Below are 18206 nucleotides of genomic sequence, written 5' to 3'. Positions count from 1 at the left end.
TAAACGTAATAATACCCTTTTTATTATAATTAATAACGGAAACACCCGTTATAAAAAAATCTTAAAGTAAAAGTTGACTTTTATAGTAATAAAGATAAAAATAAGGTTCTTTTTAAAGTTTAATTTTATTAAATTAAAGATATACGAATTAAAAACGCCGATTATTTTACTTTTAGAAGCTAAGTATTTAACGCTATTTATAACTATATAAAAAAATGCCGCCCGTAAACTATTACTTTTTTCGAAATTATTACCTTAATCGTATTATTATTACCGATAAATTTTTTAATTATTTATAAAAACGTTATTTCGACTATACCTTTCGCGAAAAGGTTAAAAAAAGTACGACTAATAAAAAATAACTTCCCTAGCCGAATATTAAAAATTCCTATTTAACTTTATTCGATTAGCCGAAAAAAAAGAACTTTCCCGTGCTTCTTAGAAAAAAGCTTCTATAATAAGTTTATACTTCGCGTTATAATTATTACGGTTATAATATATTTTAATGAAACCGTCGATTTTAATACTTACGTTAAATATTATAAATAAATAGTTTAAAGTTTCGTAAACGCGGACGAAAAGAAAAAGCGATCCGACAAACCTATTTCTTCGTTAACCGTTAAAAATAACTAATAATAAGAATAATAAAGCCGGAGGTTTTAAAACCGCTATTTTTACGAAATTTACTCTATTGATAAGTATTTTTTAATTAAAAATTAACCTTTTTTTATTACCGTTAAATAAATTTAAAAGCTAATAAAAGAAAAACGTTATTTTAATTATTACTAAATTAATTATCGGAAAACTAATTATCCCTCAAAGTAATATAATACCGAAGAACGTAAACCTATCAACATTAACGAGATTTATCGGAAGTATAAAGGATTTTCGCTTAGCCTCCCTTTTAATAATCGTAAGCTTAATTAAACCTTCGCCGAGCCGGAGGGATTAAAAATTAATCTTAAAGAATAAAGACTCTTTTTTAAAATAAATATTAATTACCGTTAAAGATAATTTAATAACGATATTATTTAATTGTATATAAAAATTAATAAAAAAAATCCTTTTAATCTTTAAATATATTATAAATGATAATAAATTATCGTTATTTATTACCGTAACGCTCGTTAATACGAAAACAGCCGGTTATTTATTTATAAACGTAAATTTCGTTAATAAAGTAATTAAATAATTAAGCGTAAAACGAGTAACCGTTTTTCGGCTTTACGAAATTAAAAGTTTCGACGATAAACCTTTTTAATTTTTCGACGTAATAGTATTCGTTAACTTACGAATTTATTACCGAAGCACCGGGCTGGTTTTTTCGTAATAATTAATATAGGGTATAACTTTATTATTAAGCGGAAATAGTTCGAAAAATATAATATCGTTATCCGTTCGAAAACTCGTTATTTCGATTATTTCGATAATTAAAACTTTATCGAAAACACGAATATATTAATAAACGAGGCAAGTATACTATTAAAATATTCGAGCTATTAAAAGAATACGGATACCCAGAACCGGGCTTTAAAAATTTAAATTAAGAAAAATAAACAGTAATAAAACCGCCGACTTTTTAAATTAAAAGCCCGCCTTACGAAAAGAGAAAGCGCGCGATTATTTAATATTCTTAATTTTCTAATTACGAAGAAAAAAAATTCCAAAATCTTTTTATATACGATTTACTGATTAAATAAAAGATTAATTAAAACATAGCGTAGTTTTAACGATAAGTTACGGTAATTAAAATAGTTAAGTAATAATCGCGAATAAACACCGGAACGTGCGCTTTATTATAATTAAAAAAATAAGCGCGGCTTTTATCGCTTCGCTTACGACGTAATTAATTAATACCGTTAAAAGGTATCTGATATAATAATTTTAAATGCCCTAAGTTCCTATTGAAGCGTAAAAAAAACCGATTCGTATTAAATTTATAAAGTAACTTTTTATTAAATTAATAAGTTTATTTAAAAGAGGGAAACTTTTTAAGATAATTCCTTACTCGAAAATGAGAACGAACTACGCCGAAAGGTAAAAGAAATAGTGCTTAAAGTATATAAAGATTTTTATTACGTATTTAATAAAGCATAGTTCGATAAATTAATTAAACACCGCGGGTCGATAAACTATAAAATCGAATTAATAAACGGCACGAAACCGGATAACTTAGGCTATAATTTATTTTCTAAAATATTTTAAAAAGAAAACTTACCGCGGCCTAAAAATATATTTCGAAAAGCTTTTAAAAAAGCTTTATTATATTAAGCGACGCTTTTTAAACGGCTTTTATATTTATAATTTTTAAAAGCGACGGCGGGCTTTGTTTTTATGTAAACTTTAAAAAACTAAATATTATTACGTAAAAAAAACGATATTCGCTATTACTAATCGAAGAAACCCTCGATAAAATGGCTAAGGCTAGAATTTATATTAAAATCAATATCCGATAAGCTTTTTATAAAGTCCGTTTAAAGCTTATTTAAATAGCGAGTTATTAGGGTTTTTAAAGAGTCGATTAATATAGTATATTTTATTTTTTTACCAATTAAAAGCGTTTAATTTATAAATATAGTTATTACGAAATAAGATACGAAAAAATCATGAAGTGTAAAAAAAGTTAATTTATTACCGCGGTTAGTTTATTTTCGAGCCGGCGATTTTTTTAATATATACTCGGTCGCTTATATTAAAGTTTAGTTTTTTCGATATTTATTCGCTTATTCCTTTATTTTTTCCAAATAGGCTAAAATTACCTGCCGCGCGGTTTTAACGTACTTTTTAATAGTTTATGCGTTTTATTAAGCTTAAAATCGACTTAGTGTTTCGTTAAAAGGAAATCTTTTTAAGTTTTAAATTCTTTTTCTTAATCGAAATAACTTTAAAGTTTAAAACCCCGTTCTACTTCGAAAAGGGATACCCCTTTAAAAAACTTATACGGGATAATAATTTAAACGTAATTTAAAACGGGTAATATATTAACTTAATTATTTTAATAATAAATTAAAAATAATCGTAACCGTTAATTTATATACTTATTTATAATTTTTATTTAACCGGTTATATCGTAATTTATCGTAAAAACGAACGTTTATTTAATACCTAATATTTAATAAATTCTATTTATAAAAAAAGCCGTAAACTAAATATTTTTATTATTAACTACGGTTCGTAATAATCCGAATACTCGGAACGGCTTTTAATAGTAAAACTAAGCGGCTTTCTTCGCGTTTACGTTTTTATTATAAAAGGAAATTTAATTACGTTTCGTCAAACGGTTAATAACGGTTATTATTATATCGTAGCCGTTTTTTCATTCGGAAAGTTTATAGTTTTAGAATTTATTATTATATTTTACTACGATTAATGAAATATTAAAAATAATTAAAGCTTTTTAATATTTTTATACATAAAACTTTAAGTAACTTATATATATAATTAATAACGAATACGTCGTAATCGTTCGCTAATCTTAACTATTAATAACCTTAAAAAACTAGTTTCTTAGTTTTATTTATTCCCGGGTAAATAATCGTTACTCGGTAATAAATATCCTCGATAACTCTCGTTTAAAACGTTCGATTAACGAAATCGTAAACCTTAACGAACCTGAAAGCTCGGAATATAAAGTATTTAAAATTAAAGTATCCCGAACTTATTACTATAAATTATAATATAAAACAAATTAGGTTAATTAAAAAAATAATAATATTTAATATTCGGCTTTCGATTTTAAAAACGTACCGAATAAATTAAAGGATTTTTATCGTCGAAATCCCGATAAAGCCGGCTTTTCGATTCGATTAACGTAATAAAAACTCGCGGCCGAAAAAACCGTTTTAACGAAAATTATTTAAATAACGAGTTATTAATATCGAAAAAGCCCGCCGATTAATAAAACGAAAAACTAAATAAATTATCGTAAAAAGTTTTTAAGAAAAAAAGGAAAACAAAATTATTTCGGTATAAAAAAACTAATTAGCGGATTTTTTCGCGATAAATTATAAAAAAACTTAACCGCGACGTTATAAAAAAAGCTTTATAGTTAAATAGTTAAGTAAGAACTTAAGGCTATCCCTATTTTAATTAAAAAGTACTTTCGTTTAAATCCCTTTTAAAGCCGTTAAAGCGCCGCTTTTTTACGAAAAGGGGGGTAATAATATAATGCGTTAACTTATACGCTAATTAATATAGAGACCCTATATTAACCTTATTACCTTATTACTAAAACCGACTTATCGTATCGGCCCTAGCTCGATTTTCTCTTTTTTCCCTCTCTATCGTAAATTCCATTTATTTCAAGATTTATTTACAGCCCCGTCTTATTAAAACCTAATCGCGTGACTATATTATAATTATAAAAATAAAACGTATTAAAGTTTAATAATAAGTATTAATTAAACTAGTAATTAACGAAGTAATATAATTAACTTAATAGTAAACAACGTTAATACTTATTATTTATTATTAATAAAAATTTATTTATTATTTAATACTTATTTATATTAATATAAAGTTAATATTAATTTACATAACTTTTTATTTATTTTTTACCACTTATATTAATTATATTTATAATATAAGTCTTAAAATTTATTAAATTGATAATTATTATTTATATTGTTTATATTACTTCTATTATTTCTATTATTTATTTAAATTAATATAATTATTTTAATTATTTTTATATAATAATATTATAAAATATAAAGTTTTTTAATAAATATTATAAATAGTATATTAATATATTAATAATATAATTAATTTTATTATAATAAAAAAAGTATCCTATATTAATTTAAAGGGGGAGGGGGGAGGGGTGATCCCCTATAATAACTAGGCTACCCGAGTGGGTATCAAATATAACCCACCGCATTCGTACTGTAAGCTAGTCGAGGATAACTTAACGGCTGGCTGACTCGGAGTTCGTAAGTATAGAGATGCAACTAAAGTCCCAGACGTGACTCTAACTACATGGGTATAAACCCACATCTGGTATGTAGCGCAATGGCTATATGCCTTAACCTAACTAACGTGGATATAGCTTGGCCACCCCTCGGAGATTAAAGGCGTTGTCTGTCTGGTACCATGAACATCTCTCCAGTGATGCCCGGCATGTGTGCCTGCTGCTGTGGTCTGGATGGGATGAGATGTTGTCGGCTGGAGATGATGGATGTACAGCGATAGGTTGGAGGGCACAGGTTAAAACCTCAACATCCTGCACCAACCGCGGTGTTCTATTTTCATACGTACTTTGCACGCGTGACTGGCCCCGATACGCACCACGTCACGAAGTTTGACCTATCTAGGGCCGTTGTGCAGTATAACAGGGCACATATTTACGTTGCACCAAACCCCAATACGGCCTGCTTTTAGCACAAAAGGAGTCTTTTGTGTGGCACGGATAAGGAGGAGTATAGGCAAAGAGTTTGTAGTGATAGTACGTTGTAGATTCGGGGTTTATACTCCACGTGGGCGGCAGTTTAGACCCCGAAAAGGCATACCCATTGTCTCGATGTCGAGTGCGGAGGCTCGGCTATAGCTTTGCCCCTGATTCACCTATTTTTTGACCGCGCTCCTGGCGCTGTATCATGGCCCAGGCAAAATCTGCAAATGGCCGAAAGGCTTCAGCATAGTTCCTGGCCTGTGGGCTGCTGGCCTGCCTGGTGGCCACTCTGGCGGCGATGCCTTGGCAGATGGCCGCTGATCGAAAGGCGGCGAAGGCCACGGCCCACTCCATGTCGGGCTGCAGGTCCCAGCCCGCGACTCCCCAATACCACTGCATCACCATCTGGGGGCTAGGCAGGCCAGGAGTGGAGAGGAAGGCGTCGGTACGGAAGTACCTGCTCTGCAGCCGGGCAGTGTAATACGGCAGCAGGAGCCCGGCCAGGCCGGATAGGGCATGTCCCACCGTGCTCATCTCCCAGTCCAGGATGCCAACTGCCTATTATAGAAGCCACCAGACTCCCCAAAGCCGTGTAGGCCGAGCTTGGCGTGATCCAGCCTGTGTAGCTTCGCAAGGGTCTCAGTAGCTGCTTGCCATAGCCGGGTCCGCTCGGGGGCAGGCACATCTAATCAGAGGCCGGGTCAACACCGACGGCATTCTCGAGGGGCGAAGGGGGCGGGTTTCTGTCTCACTTGGAATCGCGGCATCTTCAAAGACACGACCATCCAGGAACTCCATTATGTAAAACGGGGTGCCAATGACGGATTCTTCTTGGCACAGGCAGTAAACCTTGGGGACCGGTACGTCTGTCGTCTCCAGAGCACGGATGACCCGGTACTCTCGCTCAACCTTATGGGCAGCCTTGGAGAGCAGCTTGCCGGCGGGTTTCTTGCGCAAAACATAGCGTCTCTTTGTCGACCTGGCCAATGAAGCTTGGGATGAGCCAACCGTGGGCGTTGGGAGGGGAAAAGGGGGGGAACCGGGGTCTTACACGGACGTGAGCTGATATGTGGGATTCGACTGGCCAAACCCGAATTGTTTGACCTCCAAGGGCAAGCCAGCCTGAGGAAGCTGACGGGCGAGATAGATCTCCAGCGAGTGGACGTCAATGGGGTGCCTGACTAAGCCGGCCATTGCGCTGTCCAAATGCGTCGGCGCTTGCTACCTTTTTCTTCTTCTTCTTGTTCTTTTGTATGGAGTTTGTACGGACAGGCAACACTGGGAGAAACATAAAGGGAGCTTGCCTGAGTCGTCCGTACCCAAGCAGCCGTGCCGAGGTACGGGATGCCTGAGTGGCTTGAACCGGTGCGGGGTTGTGGTTGTCGCTGCCGGTGGTGGCCATGATGCGGAGATGTACCGCGGCCTGGCCCCTGGCATTGGTAGGACTGGTATTTTCACCTTTCTATTTTCTAGTGATCCCTGTATCGCAGATATGCTGCGCCGTGGGAATCACGGCCATGTTCCCTTTCCCTCCACCCTCACATTCCGCCACCATGAATTTTGACCTTCCGGCAGACCTTCAAGCATACATCCAAAAGCTGGACAGCTTCATCTACAAAGAGATCATCCCACTTCAAATCAGCAACGACAACGAGCGCTTCTTCGACCATCGCCGCGAGCCGTCGCGGACGCAATGGGACAACGGCGGGCTCCCGACACAGGAATGGGAGCACCTGCTTGGCCAAGCCCGTGCCATCGCCGACCGGGCCGGGTTCTATCGGTTTCCGTTGCCCAGGCGCTATGGAGGGCAGGAACACGCACAAACCAACCTGTGGATGTGCGCTGTGAGGTATCATATGGCCTCCCACCCCCTTTACGGCGGCGGCCTCAGCCTGGCCAACGACCTGCAGAACGAGCACAGCGTGGTGGGCAACTTCCCAGACGTCCTGATGCTCTACCACTGGGGCAGCGACCAGCAGAGAGCCGACTTCATCCCGCTGCGTCTGCGGGGCGGGTTCCGTATGACCTTTGGCTTGACCGAGATACGCCACGGAAGCGATGCAACCCACATGGATACCAGCGCCACGCCCTGCACCCTCTCCGATGGAACGTCCGGCTACAGCATCACTGGAAACAAGAAGTGGCAGACGGGGGCGCACTCGGCAACACACATGCTGATATTCGCGCGCACTTCGGGCAAGGCCGGGAGCCCGGCCGGCATCACAGCCTTTGTCCTTCCCCGAGACACGCCCGGGATCACGGTCCAGTCCTTTGAGTACACCCTCAATATGCCAACGGACCATGCCACAGTCATCTTGAAGGATGTGCAGGTGCCTGCCTCGGCGAGACTGGGACCGATGGATGACGGGTTGGCGATAGCGCAGACCTTTACCCACGAGAACCGCATCAGGCAGGCTGCGAGCTCGTGCGGCGCGGCCAAGTCCTGCATCGATCGCTCCGTAGCATACGCCCGAGAGCGCATCGTGTTTGGTAAGCCGCTGTCGTCGAACCAAGCCATCCAGTGGCCCCTCGTGGAGCTGTCGACGCAGGCCGAGATGCTGCGGCTCCTGATCCTGCGGACCGCCACAGAAATGGACGCACTGCAACACAAGCTCGGAGGCAGCGCCGGCAGCTCCGGCAGCTTCGGGCAGCCGCCGCCATGGGTCGCCATAGAGAAGCAGCTCGGACACAAGATCAGTATGTGCAACTACTACGCCAACAGGCTGGCCACGCAGGGAGCGGACAATGCGATCCAGGTGCACGGCGGCAACGGGTACAGCAGACACCAGCCATTTGAGCACATCTGGCGGCACTTCAGACGGTACCGCATCACCGAGGGGAGCGAAGAGGTGCAGATGAAAAGGGTTGCTGGCTATCTGTTCGGCTACAAGAGCACAGGGCTGGAGGAGACAAGGGATGAAGGAAACGGCCAGCAGGCGAAACTGTAGCACAGCGTATATCTATCTATCGATCTATCTATCGAACTATCCATCTATCCGGAAAGATCCAAGACAACGCGACCGATGATCTCCCCCTTGCCCATGCTTTCGAAGACGGACTGCAGCTCGCCCATGCCCACCGTCTTGACCGGGAACTTGACCAGTCCCCTCGTGGCGAAATCTAGCACTTCGGCCGTTTCGCGACGGTTACCCACAGCACTGGCCACGATGGACGCCTGCTTGGCCACCATGGCCGCAGGATAGGAGCGGGCGATGGGTTCGGGGTCGCCTTCGGGCATGCCCACACAAACCACGGTGCCTCCGAAGCCCAGCATCCCCAGGGCTTGCCCGTACGCCTTGTTGCTCCCAGTACACTAGCGTGCCAACAGTCAGCACCCGGCTAGTCATGGTCATTCTCCCCTGTGTCGCTGGGCGTGCACTTACCACTATCACCGCCTTGGCTCCGTGGCCAGTGAGCTTCTTGACCTCGGCAGCGATGCTGTCGTCATCGTGGGCCGTGACGTCGATGAAGTGCTGGGCCCCGGAATCGAGCACGACGTCCTTTTTGCTTGGTGCGTCAACGCCAATCACACGATATCCCATGGCCTTGGCTCCGAGGCTCACGGCGACGGTGCCGAGTCCTCCGCCGGCGCCCGCGATGACGACCCAGTGCCCACTACTGGCCCCGGACTTTCTCAGAGCCGCGTAGGTTGTAACGCCTGGACATGGTCAGCTGGACACGTTTTGCAAACCCGCTCTGGGACCGGAGCGTAGGGAGGGCTGTGTCGAACCTGCACAGAGCATCGGAGCGGCCAGTTCACCAGGAAGCGACTCCGGGACGGGTGTTACGTAGCTGCAGGCAGTGTGAGTGAGTACTGTACGCCTTTGCATCCGGAACGGGAGCTTACTTGGCGGGTCCAATCACGTATTGCTGAAATGTGCCAGGCGTGTAGTATCCGCTGATTTTCTGGTGGATCGATTTGTGTCAGCGGCCGTTCTTCTTTGCCGCCCCTTGCGCAGGGGCTGAGGAGAAGGGCCAGCCAGTGCCTACCTGGTTGAAGCATACGCCATCCATGCCCTCGAGGCAGGGGGCTGCAGTGGACTATGTTACAGCCGGTTCTGCAGACACTCGGAAAGACTGTCGGGAGACTTACGGCAAGCCAGGCAAGCGGACGACACCCACTTGATGCCTACCCGGTCGCCCACTTTGACCCCGGCACTTCCGGCACCGTCCCCGACCTTGGCCACGAATCCCACGCCCTCGTGGCCACCCACCTGGCCTTCCTGGGTAGGAAACGGGAGATGCGCCCACTGTCGACCCCAGAGGCGTGCGGTGTTAGCAGGTAGCTAGGTAGTCACTCGTAGTTACTCGTCAATCGGACACTTGCCGTGTTCATCATGACGCCATAGTCAGAATGGCAGACGCCCGAGTGTGTGAGCTGCACCAGCACCTCGCCTGGTCCAGGGTCGGGCGTTTCCACTTCGCGGATGGCGATGGAGCATGACCCCGGCTTGCTGTAAACGCAGGCCTTGTGCGTCTTGGGCACGTTGCTGTCGTCGGTAGATGCCATGTCGCTGGACGGGTTGAACTAATCAGATACAGATACGGATACAGACACGGATGCAGATGCAGATGGTGATGAATAGGACGGATGGGACGGGTATGGGACGAGATGGGAGACAACACGGTTATCCGTGCATCCACCTAGCTTTCGTTTCATCTTCTCTTTATATGCACAGTGGGCAGCCAACCCCGGATGTCAAGCTGGACTCACTGCCGAGGGTGTATCGCGTATCCCCACCCCCAGAAACGGGACCCCGCGCTGTGCTACCACCATGTATCTGCGGAGGCGGGCTCGTTGACCCCGGGCGGCTAGGGCGCGGGGTGGCTGTGGGCGTGTTGCGTCGCCACTTGCTATACCTGCAACTTGGTTCTTCCCCGCATCTGCTACAGTATAGACGTCATCGGGCTTCGTACTTATGCCGATGAAAGCCTCGTCGAGCAACGAACGCCCCAGCTGTAAGCGGAAACAAAGACCACATGATCGCAACATAGGCACAAGTCTAATTGCTGCTCCGAGGGACCGGCACGACGGACGGACCGAGTTAACGACCGGCGGGCCACCGAGACTAGCTACACTAGCATAGAATAAATTTATAATAATGGTTTTTTATCAACTTAAATAATTACGATTATTTATTATTTAAAAATTAAAATTATTTATAGAATTAAATAATAAGATTTTTAAAAAAAGAAATAAAATTTAAGACAAATGAAATTAAAATCTTTTAATTTTATAAATATTAATAAAATTAATAAAAAATAAGAACGTTTATATTTATATAAAGTTATAACGTGGTTTATCACTACGCGACGCATATTACTTGGCGACGCACCTTTTTTATTTCTTAACCCTTTTACATAAATTAATTTAACCACAACGCTTAAAATTAATTAAAACTACTCGCTATCCGATTCCTCGCTTAATTCTATACCTTTTTTATATATTCGCGCATTATAACCTATCTCGCCGTAAATACCACAACGCCTTTCACCGGTCGCCCTCCGCTTCGACGAACCCCTATTTTTACTTTTATTAGGCGCTAAACGTGTTTTTTTTACCTTTTCGTCCTATAACTATTAAAATTCCTTAATAATAAGGGCTCTTTTAAACTAAACTCGCGACTTTTTAGCTCTCCGGCGCTTAAAAAGTGCTAAATTAACCTCCTTTAATATATATATCCTATCGCACATAAAGGTTATTTTATAAGCCATTTTAATTATACCCTTCGCCATCTAGTCTACCGCATTTAAAATCGGCGTCGAAAAGCTTCCTTAATAAATAAACACCCTCTTTTTAATATAAATAAAATGCTTAGTTATTTATTAAAGATTAAACGGCGTTTAAAGGTCGTAAGTACTAACTATCCCTAAGCGGGATAAATTAAATATAAGCGTCCGGAAACGCATATTTAGCTTACTAATTACTTCGTTAAAATTATAAGGTATTAAACTAAATACGTTAAATCTAGATTTAATATTAGCTTCTATAAAAATAATAAAATACGCGGCTTTAAAAACAATAAAGAACTCGAGCTTAATAATATAGTTTATAAAAACCTTAATAAATAGCTCGATTTCTTTCGAATAAACACGCTTTAAAAGCGAATAAAATACTATATCGAAAAGTTAAAACAAGTATAATAAATAAGGAAGTATATTAATAATAATAATATCGTTATCCTAGCAATATACCTCGAATTCGGCCGAAATATAGCTCTCGTAACCGTCGAAAATTAAAAAGCGGTAGCGACCTTTTATTTATAATCTAGTATATTTATCGAAATACTTAATTTAATCTAAGCTTATCTCGTTATTAGTTTAACTATTAAAAATCGGCTTAATTACCTAGTCGCTTAATAAATTAGTTTCGCGGGATTAGTTCGCGAAATAATATTAACCTTAAACGATTAAAAACGGCGAAATATATTAACCTTACGAATTAATATATTTAATCGCCGTTACTTATTCCTGATTATTAAACTAAACTAACTTCGCCTTTTTACGCCGCTCGGCGCGTATTACGACGAATATTAACCCGATTATACCTATTATAAAACCGGTCTCGTTAAAATTCTAAATATTTTCGTTAACGATCCTATATTTCGCTTTTATATTCGTAACTAATATAAATTAAGTAAAAATAACTTTAAAATTTTCGTAAAAAGCTTTTTAATAATCGTACCGACGATTTATTTTAATCTTTAAATCCGGGTTATAATTAATAAAGCGCTTAACCTAATACTTACTAACGCGGTCGCCGCCGCGCGACGCGGTAAAGAGATTAGCCATATTTTTTACACCAACGAAATCGGGAAGCATCCCTCGAATATCCAAATTAATTATATATTTACGAAGTACCTCCTTTTTAATTAAATTTATTTTACGTCGTTTCGATCGAATTTCGCGTTTTAAAATTCGGCCGTAAATTCGATAGCGTAAAATTAATTCGGGTATATTATAAACTTTTATTATTACTCTTTAACTTATTTAATTCGGTCCGTTTCGTGTCGCTTAAATTACTAAAACTATCCGATCTTCTTAAAATTAATTAGGCATTATAATTATAAAGGTATTACGCGTTAAAGTTTAATTATATTAAAATTAAATTAAGGTACATCGCCAAATAATATACGTCGCGTAGTAATAAACCACGTTATAATATTATAAAAATTATAAAGATTAAATTACTTTTTAAAAATAATATTAAAAGTTAAGATTAATTTTTTAAAAATAATTTATTAAAATAAGTTATTATTAATTAAAAAATATAATTATTAAAATATTAAAATTATTATAAATATAGTAAATTATTTATAATTAAAATATTATTTATATAATTTATAATGTTTTAATTTTAATATATAAACGGAATTTTTCGGGGTATAAATAAAACGTTTAAATAAAGTAAATAAGAGAAGTATAAATTAAGCTCGTTAAATAAGCTTAACGAAAAAACTTAAAACTACTAATTAACGTGTATAAGTGCGGGTTATTTTAACTTAGTAATCGAATACCTTATATTTTCCCCTTTTTTAAATGAGATTTAAAATAAATCTACGCTTTAATTATTATATATATTCTTTTTATTATATAAAATTTTTTAAGTAAAAGCGATTAATTTTATTAATGCTTATTCGTTTTTTTAATTGTCCGTTTTTTATTTATTAATCTTTCGCCTAAGTGTATTTTTTTAATGCTTATAAATATACTTTTTTCGCTCGATAATCGTATGAATATATGCTTAGCTTTTTTACTGTGGCCGTCGTTAAGCGTGCTGTAAAGGTTAAATAATACGGCCTTAGCTTTACGTTTTTTAAAGCTGCTTATTTCTTATTTTTTTTATTTCTTAAAGCTTGTTTTTATTATTGCTATTTAAATTTTTTTATAGATTTAAATCGTCGAGATCAGCTTTTAATTAAAAAACGAAAACCGTCGAGCTATTTTTTCTTTAATTTATTATAAGCTTTTATTACGTTTAATTTAGTACATATTTTTACGAAGGTTTCGTTTTATTTTTTTATTTTATTCGCTAATTTATTTAAAATCGTTATTCATAATTTATACTACGGCGCCCCTTAAAAGAGGCTTTTAATAGCCTTACTAATTAAAGTGGGACTGGGTATATAAGAGAGGGCTTAAGCGCCACTTAATTTTTTTATTTAAATAAGGAAATCGTTTTAATAAAGCTAGACTTTTTTTCCTTATTTTTTCGGTTTTTTATAATAAAATAATAACCTATAGTTTTATTTTTCGAATTGTTATAATTATAATATTATTAAAAAAGTTTAAGTTTATAAAGTTTAAAAAAGGCTTCACGAATATTTTCTTTTCTTTCAAAAATTAAAAATTAAATTAATCTCGATTAAATAAAGTAATTAATTAGAATAGCCACCGGTTTAAAAAAGCGCGATGCGCGCGTAAAATAGGCTCGAAAGTTAATACGTTTTAATATTACCGATATTAACCGTTTTTTTACGAGCTTAGAAAAACGAGCTACGCGAAACTCTTTATTAATTAAACGCGCGTTTTTTATTTATTTTAATATAAGTTTAGTAAACGTAAATAATTAAAACGTTATTATTAAGCGTAAAAGCGAGGAATTATTATTGGATATTAAAGGCGATTTAAAATAAAAATTTATTAATTCCGAATTAATTTATTAATTATATTCAGGGTTAGTAATTAGTCAGTGATTCTTTTAGTCGATTTTTAGTCACTAAATTAATCACGGATTTTTTTAGTTAAAATCACCTTGGTGATTAATTTAGTCATGATTAAATTAGTCAGTGAATTTTTTTTGTCAAAATCAATTCAGTGATTTAACTAAGATTAATTTAGTGATTAATTTAGTCGACTAATTAGTCACTTTTAATCACTTACATTAAAACATAAATTCTTTAAATAGAAGATTTACAGTACTATTTAATATTAAACCATTTAATATAAATGAGTTATTTAAATAATAAAAGACAAATTTAGTTTTATTTCTTTTTATAAAACACTTTAATTTTAAATATTTATTTTAAAAGTATGAATAATTTATTTAATAAAATGATTTTTAAATTACTTTTTTAAAATTAAATTAAGCTTTATTTTTAGATTTCTATATATAACGTGGTTTACCACTACGCGACGTATATTATTTAGCGACGCATTTTAATTTAATTTTAATATAATTAAACTTTAACGCGTAATATTTTTATAACTATAATACCTAATTAATTTTAAAAAGATCGGATAGTTTTAATAATTTAAGCGATACGAAACAGACCGAATCAAATAAGCTAAACAGTAATAATAAAAGCTTATAATATACCCGAATTAATTTTATACTATTAAATTTATAGCCGAGTTTTAAAACGCGAAATCCGATTAAAACGACGTAAAATAAATTTAATTAAAAAGGAGGTACTTCGTAAGTATATAATTAATTTAGATATCCGAGAAATGCCTCCCGATTTCGTTAGTATAGAAAATATAGCTAATTTTTTTACCGCGTTACGCGGCGGCGACCGCGTCGGTAAGCATTAAGTTAAACACTTTATCGACCGTAACCCAGATTTAAAAACTAAAATAAATCGTCGGTATAATTATCAAAGAGTTTTTTACGAGGATTTTAAAGTTATTTTTATTTAGTTTACGTTAATCGCGAATATAAAAGTAATATACGACACCGTTAACGAAAATATTTAAAATTTCGACGAAACCGGCTTTATAATAAGTATAATTAGGTTTGTATATTTAAATCGATTATAAGCCCCTCTTTAAAAGCCGTAATTTCTATTTCTACTCCGAGATAAACACTATTTCTAATACTATTATAAACCCTAAGAGCCTTTAAGTTATTATAGTAATTAACCCGACGAATAAGACCGTTACTCTTCCTAAGGAAAAGAAGTTAAGTAGCATTAAAAAAAAATATAAACACCGGATTTTTTAAAATAACTTAAAAGGCCGGAATAACTGCTTTTACTATCGTAGCTACTTTAATAGGCGTCGTATAAATACCTTCGAATACTTTAAGTCTTAGAATTACAGCTAGTATACCTTTTATTACTATTTAGGTTACTTTTAATTATAACGTTACTATTCGAATTAACGCTAAGTTCACTATAATATTTATTATAACCGCTATTACTTCGAATATAGTCCTTAATCTAAATAGTCCGTATACTAATTTTATAAACATTGCTTTCGATTCTACTCTTATAAAAGGTACTCTTTTTTACTAATAAAGTTTACAATATTATCGTCGACTCTAATAATTATTTTCTAATTAATCCTCACCCGATAAACGCATCACTTATAATACCACCTAAACCCGATAAACCGAAAATTACCGAGCATTTCTTTACCTTAAACATTAAAAAACCTATTAACGTCCTTAAATTAAAAACTAAAAAAAGTATAAATATTTACGCTAAAAAAAAAGTCTTTCGCCGATAAACTCATCGAAATCGTTAAGAAGTTTCCTAAACTTTAAAAGGATAATAAGCCGATTAATATTCCCGAAAATAAACAAATAAAAATCCCTTTAATTAATGGATAGTAAAACCGTAAATTAAATTACCGGCTATACCCTCTTAATAAGAAAAATTAAGAGGTTATTAACGCCACTTATAACGCTCTCTATAATTAGGGAAAGATAAAGTAAGTAAATAAACCTTTACCTTTTACTAACCCTCTGTTCGTTATTTAGCGATAAGTTTATAATAAACCTAAAGGACGAATCGTTATAAATCTTCGCGTTCTTAATTCTATCGCTATTTTTAATTAATACCCGTTACCATTATAAAACGATATTATTTTTAGTTTACGAAAAAAATATTTTATTATTATCATTAACGTAACTGCCTTTTTTTACTAGTTCTTAGTATATAAAAACTTTCGAAACCGATTTACTATAATAAGTTATTAAAGTTTAAAACGCTTAATAATTACTTTTATAAGTTTTCGAAACAGTTTTATTTACGCGTAGAAATTTATAAATAAGCTTTTAGCGAAGTACTGATACTTTTACCGTGCCTTTATCGATAATATCGGTTTTTTTTTTCGAGATAGAGAACGAGTATATAATAATAATAATAAGAGTTAATTTATCGTTTAATCCGAGGCCTGGGCTTTATATAAACGTTGGGGCTATGCTAGCCGCTATAGTATACTAATACGGCGCTCTAGTAGGCTTATTTCGGCACCTACCGCGGTATCCGTCCCTTTAAGCTCTAGCACTTTTTTACCGGCTCTCACCGCTTTAAAATTACCGCATAGGCTTTTGCACGCGCCGCCGCGTTTTTTACTATATTTACTATCTACTACTACGTATTTATTTACTTATAAGTAAAAAAGGTATAGTAAAGGACTTAGTAACGGTATAAGGTAACTATAAAAGTAGTTTTAGGGTAAATAATAACCGGTATAATAGTGTTTTCGCTTTTAATAACGAGTTATATTAAGTATTTTTTTAAGGCTATTATTATTTAATAATAGCGATTAAAATTAATTAAATAGGTAGTATTTCGGCATTAAACGTATTAAAAAAGTACGTAGGTGCCGGAAAAAGTGTTATAATACCGAGGGTAATTTTAATAATGCGTTAATATATAAAAATTTACCGGTACGTTACCGGTAATAGTTAAATAACGCTCCCCCGACGTTTTTTTCCCGACTACGAAACTATTCTAGCCTCGAGAAACGCTTATCGTTATTAACAGCTTTTTTAACGCCGAAATACTCCCTAATTAATCCGGATAAATATATATTATTATATAATAATTACTAGGTAAACTATAGGGTAATTATTAAACGTAATAGGGTAATTACCGAGTAAACTATAAAATAATTACCGAGCGTAATAAAATAATTACCGGGTAAACCGTAAAATAATTACCGAGTAATTAACGATTATAGGGCAGCGTTTACACGTTTACCGGGTAGTTTTCTAGCCGTATATATATAGCTATATAATAATAAAAGTTAGTTAAGCTTAAAGGATTTACTATTCACCGCGGGAGGCCGTGAGAGGGCCGGTATCTAGGGCTTTTTCCGGGCCTTTAAAAGGCTCCTTTAGGGGCTTTTTCGGGGGCGGTTCGTCCTTTACGGCCTCTCGAGTAAAACGTTTTAATAGGCCCGTTCGTAATATAAAAATAGCGGCGGTTTTAATTCGTTATAACTCCTAGATTTTTTTTATATTAATAGGAGGCTTAAAGCCCTTTTAGCCGGAGCCGATAAAAGCTTAAACCTTTTTCCGTAATTAGTTATATTTTTTTATAATATAGTAATATATACCGGACCGTTTAATGGTCGCCGTAATTATAAAGTGGCGAGTCGGTTCCGAGGCGCCGAATAAATTAAAGATAATCTTTAAGGCTTATCTTACCGGTCTGTATTTAAAATATAATAGCCGCTATAGCACGTTTTAAGCCTAGGTATTTAAAAAGCGTAGCTTTCTCAAGCCGAGGAAGCTAGTAGTATAAAGCTTTTCCGTAAGGTATACCCTTTTATTTATCGGCTTAGCGTTATTTAATAGTTTTTTTGGTTAATATACGCTAGGTAATTATTATAATAAAAGGGGCTTAATTAATAATAAGTCGTTTCGAGCCCCTGGGTATGTATTAAATTTTAGCTTTAAGCGTATACTATGCCCTAAAAAGCCGCTGTGGCACTGGCCGGGCTACTATAACTCCGGTGGCTGCTAATACGACCAGCGCCGCGGCAGCTTCTGCTGTTTCTTAGGTGAGGTTTAGGGTAAGCTCTAGGGTAAGCTCTAAGGTAGTCGTCGAAAGCCGGTCCAGGGTAGCGGTCGAAGGTAGGTTTA

The 18206-nt window shown here is 36.4% G+C and overlaps 3 protein-coding genes across 3 annotated transcripts; 1 reads left to right on the top strand and 2 right to left on the bottom strand.

Annotated features, from left to right (window-relative positions):
- Positions 1-5539: 5539 nt before the first annotated feature.
- On the bottom strand, positions 5540-6583 carry PG986_012364 (phosphotransferase enzyme family protein; the record flags this gene model as incomplete). The annotated part of the gene is made up of 3 exons (XM_066848586.1): positions 5540-5943; positions 6142-6368; positions 6441-6583. 3 exons carry the CDS (start codon positions 6581-6583, stop codon positions 5540-5542), a joined length of 774 nt encoding a protein of 257 aa, XP_066695282.1.
- Positions 6584-6942: 359 nt separating this feature from the next.
- Positions 6943-8337, top strand: PG986_012363 (uncharacterized protein; the record flags this gene model as incomplete). The annotated part of the gene is made up of 1 exon (XM_066848585.1): positions 6943-8337. One exon carries the CDS (start codon positions 6943-6945, stop codon positions 8335-8337), a length of 1395 nt encoding a protein of 464 aa, XP_066695281.1.
- Positions 8338-8381: 44 nt separating this feature from the next.
- Positions 8382-9899, bottom strand: PG986_012362 (uncharacterized protein; the record flags this gene model as incomplete). The annotated part of the gene is made up of 6 exons (XM_066848584.1): positions 8382-8702; positions 8773-9047; positions 9120-9159; positions 9237-9379; positions 9483-9639; positions 9711-9899. 6 exons carry the CDS (start codon positions 9897-9899, stop codon positions 8382-8384), a joined length of 1125 nt encoding a protein of 374 aa, XP_066695280.1.
- Positions 9900-18206: the final 8307 nt, after the last annotated feature.

This window comes from Apiospora aurea (genome assembly GCF_038362705.1).
Source record: "Apiospora aurea strain CBS 24483 chromosome Unknown utg000008l_segment0_segment0, whole genome shotgun sequence".
NCBI lineage: Eukaryota > Fungi > Ascomycota > Sordariomycetes > Amphisphaeriales > Apiosporaceae > Apiospora > Apiospora aurea.
The sequence above is the reverse complement of the archived record's forward strand: the minus strand, read 5'-3'. Positions and strand labels throughout refer to the sequence as shown.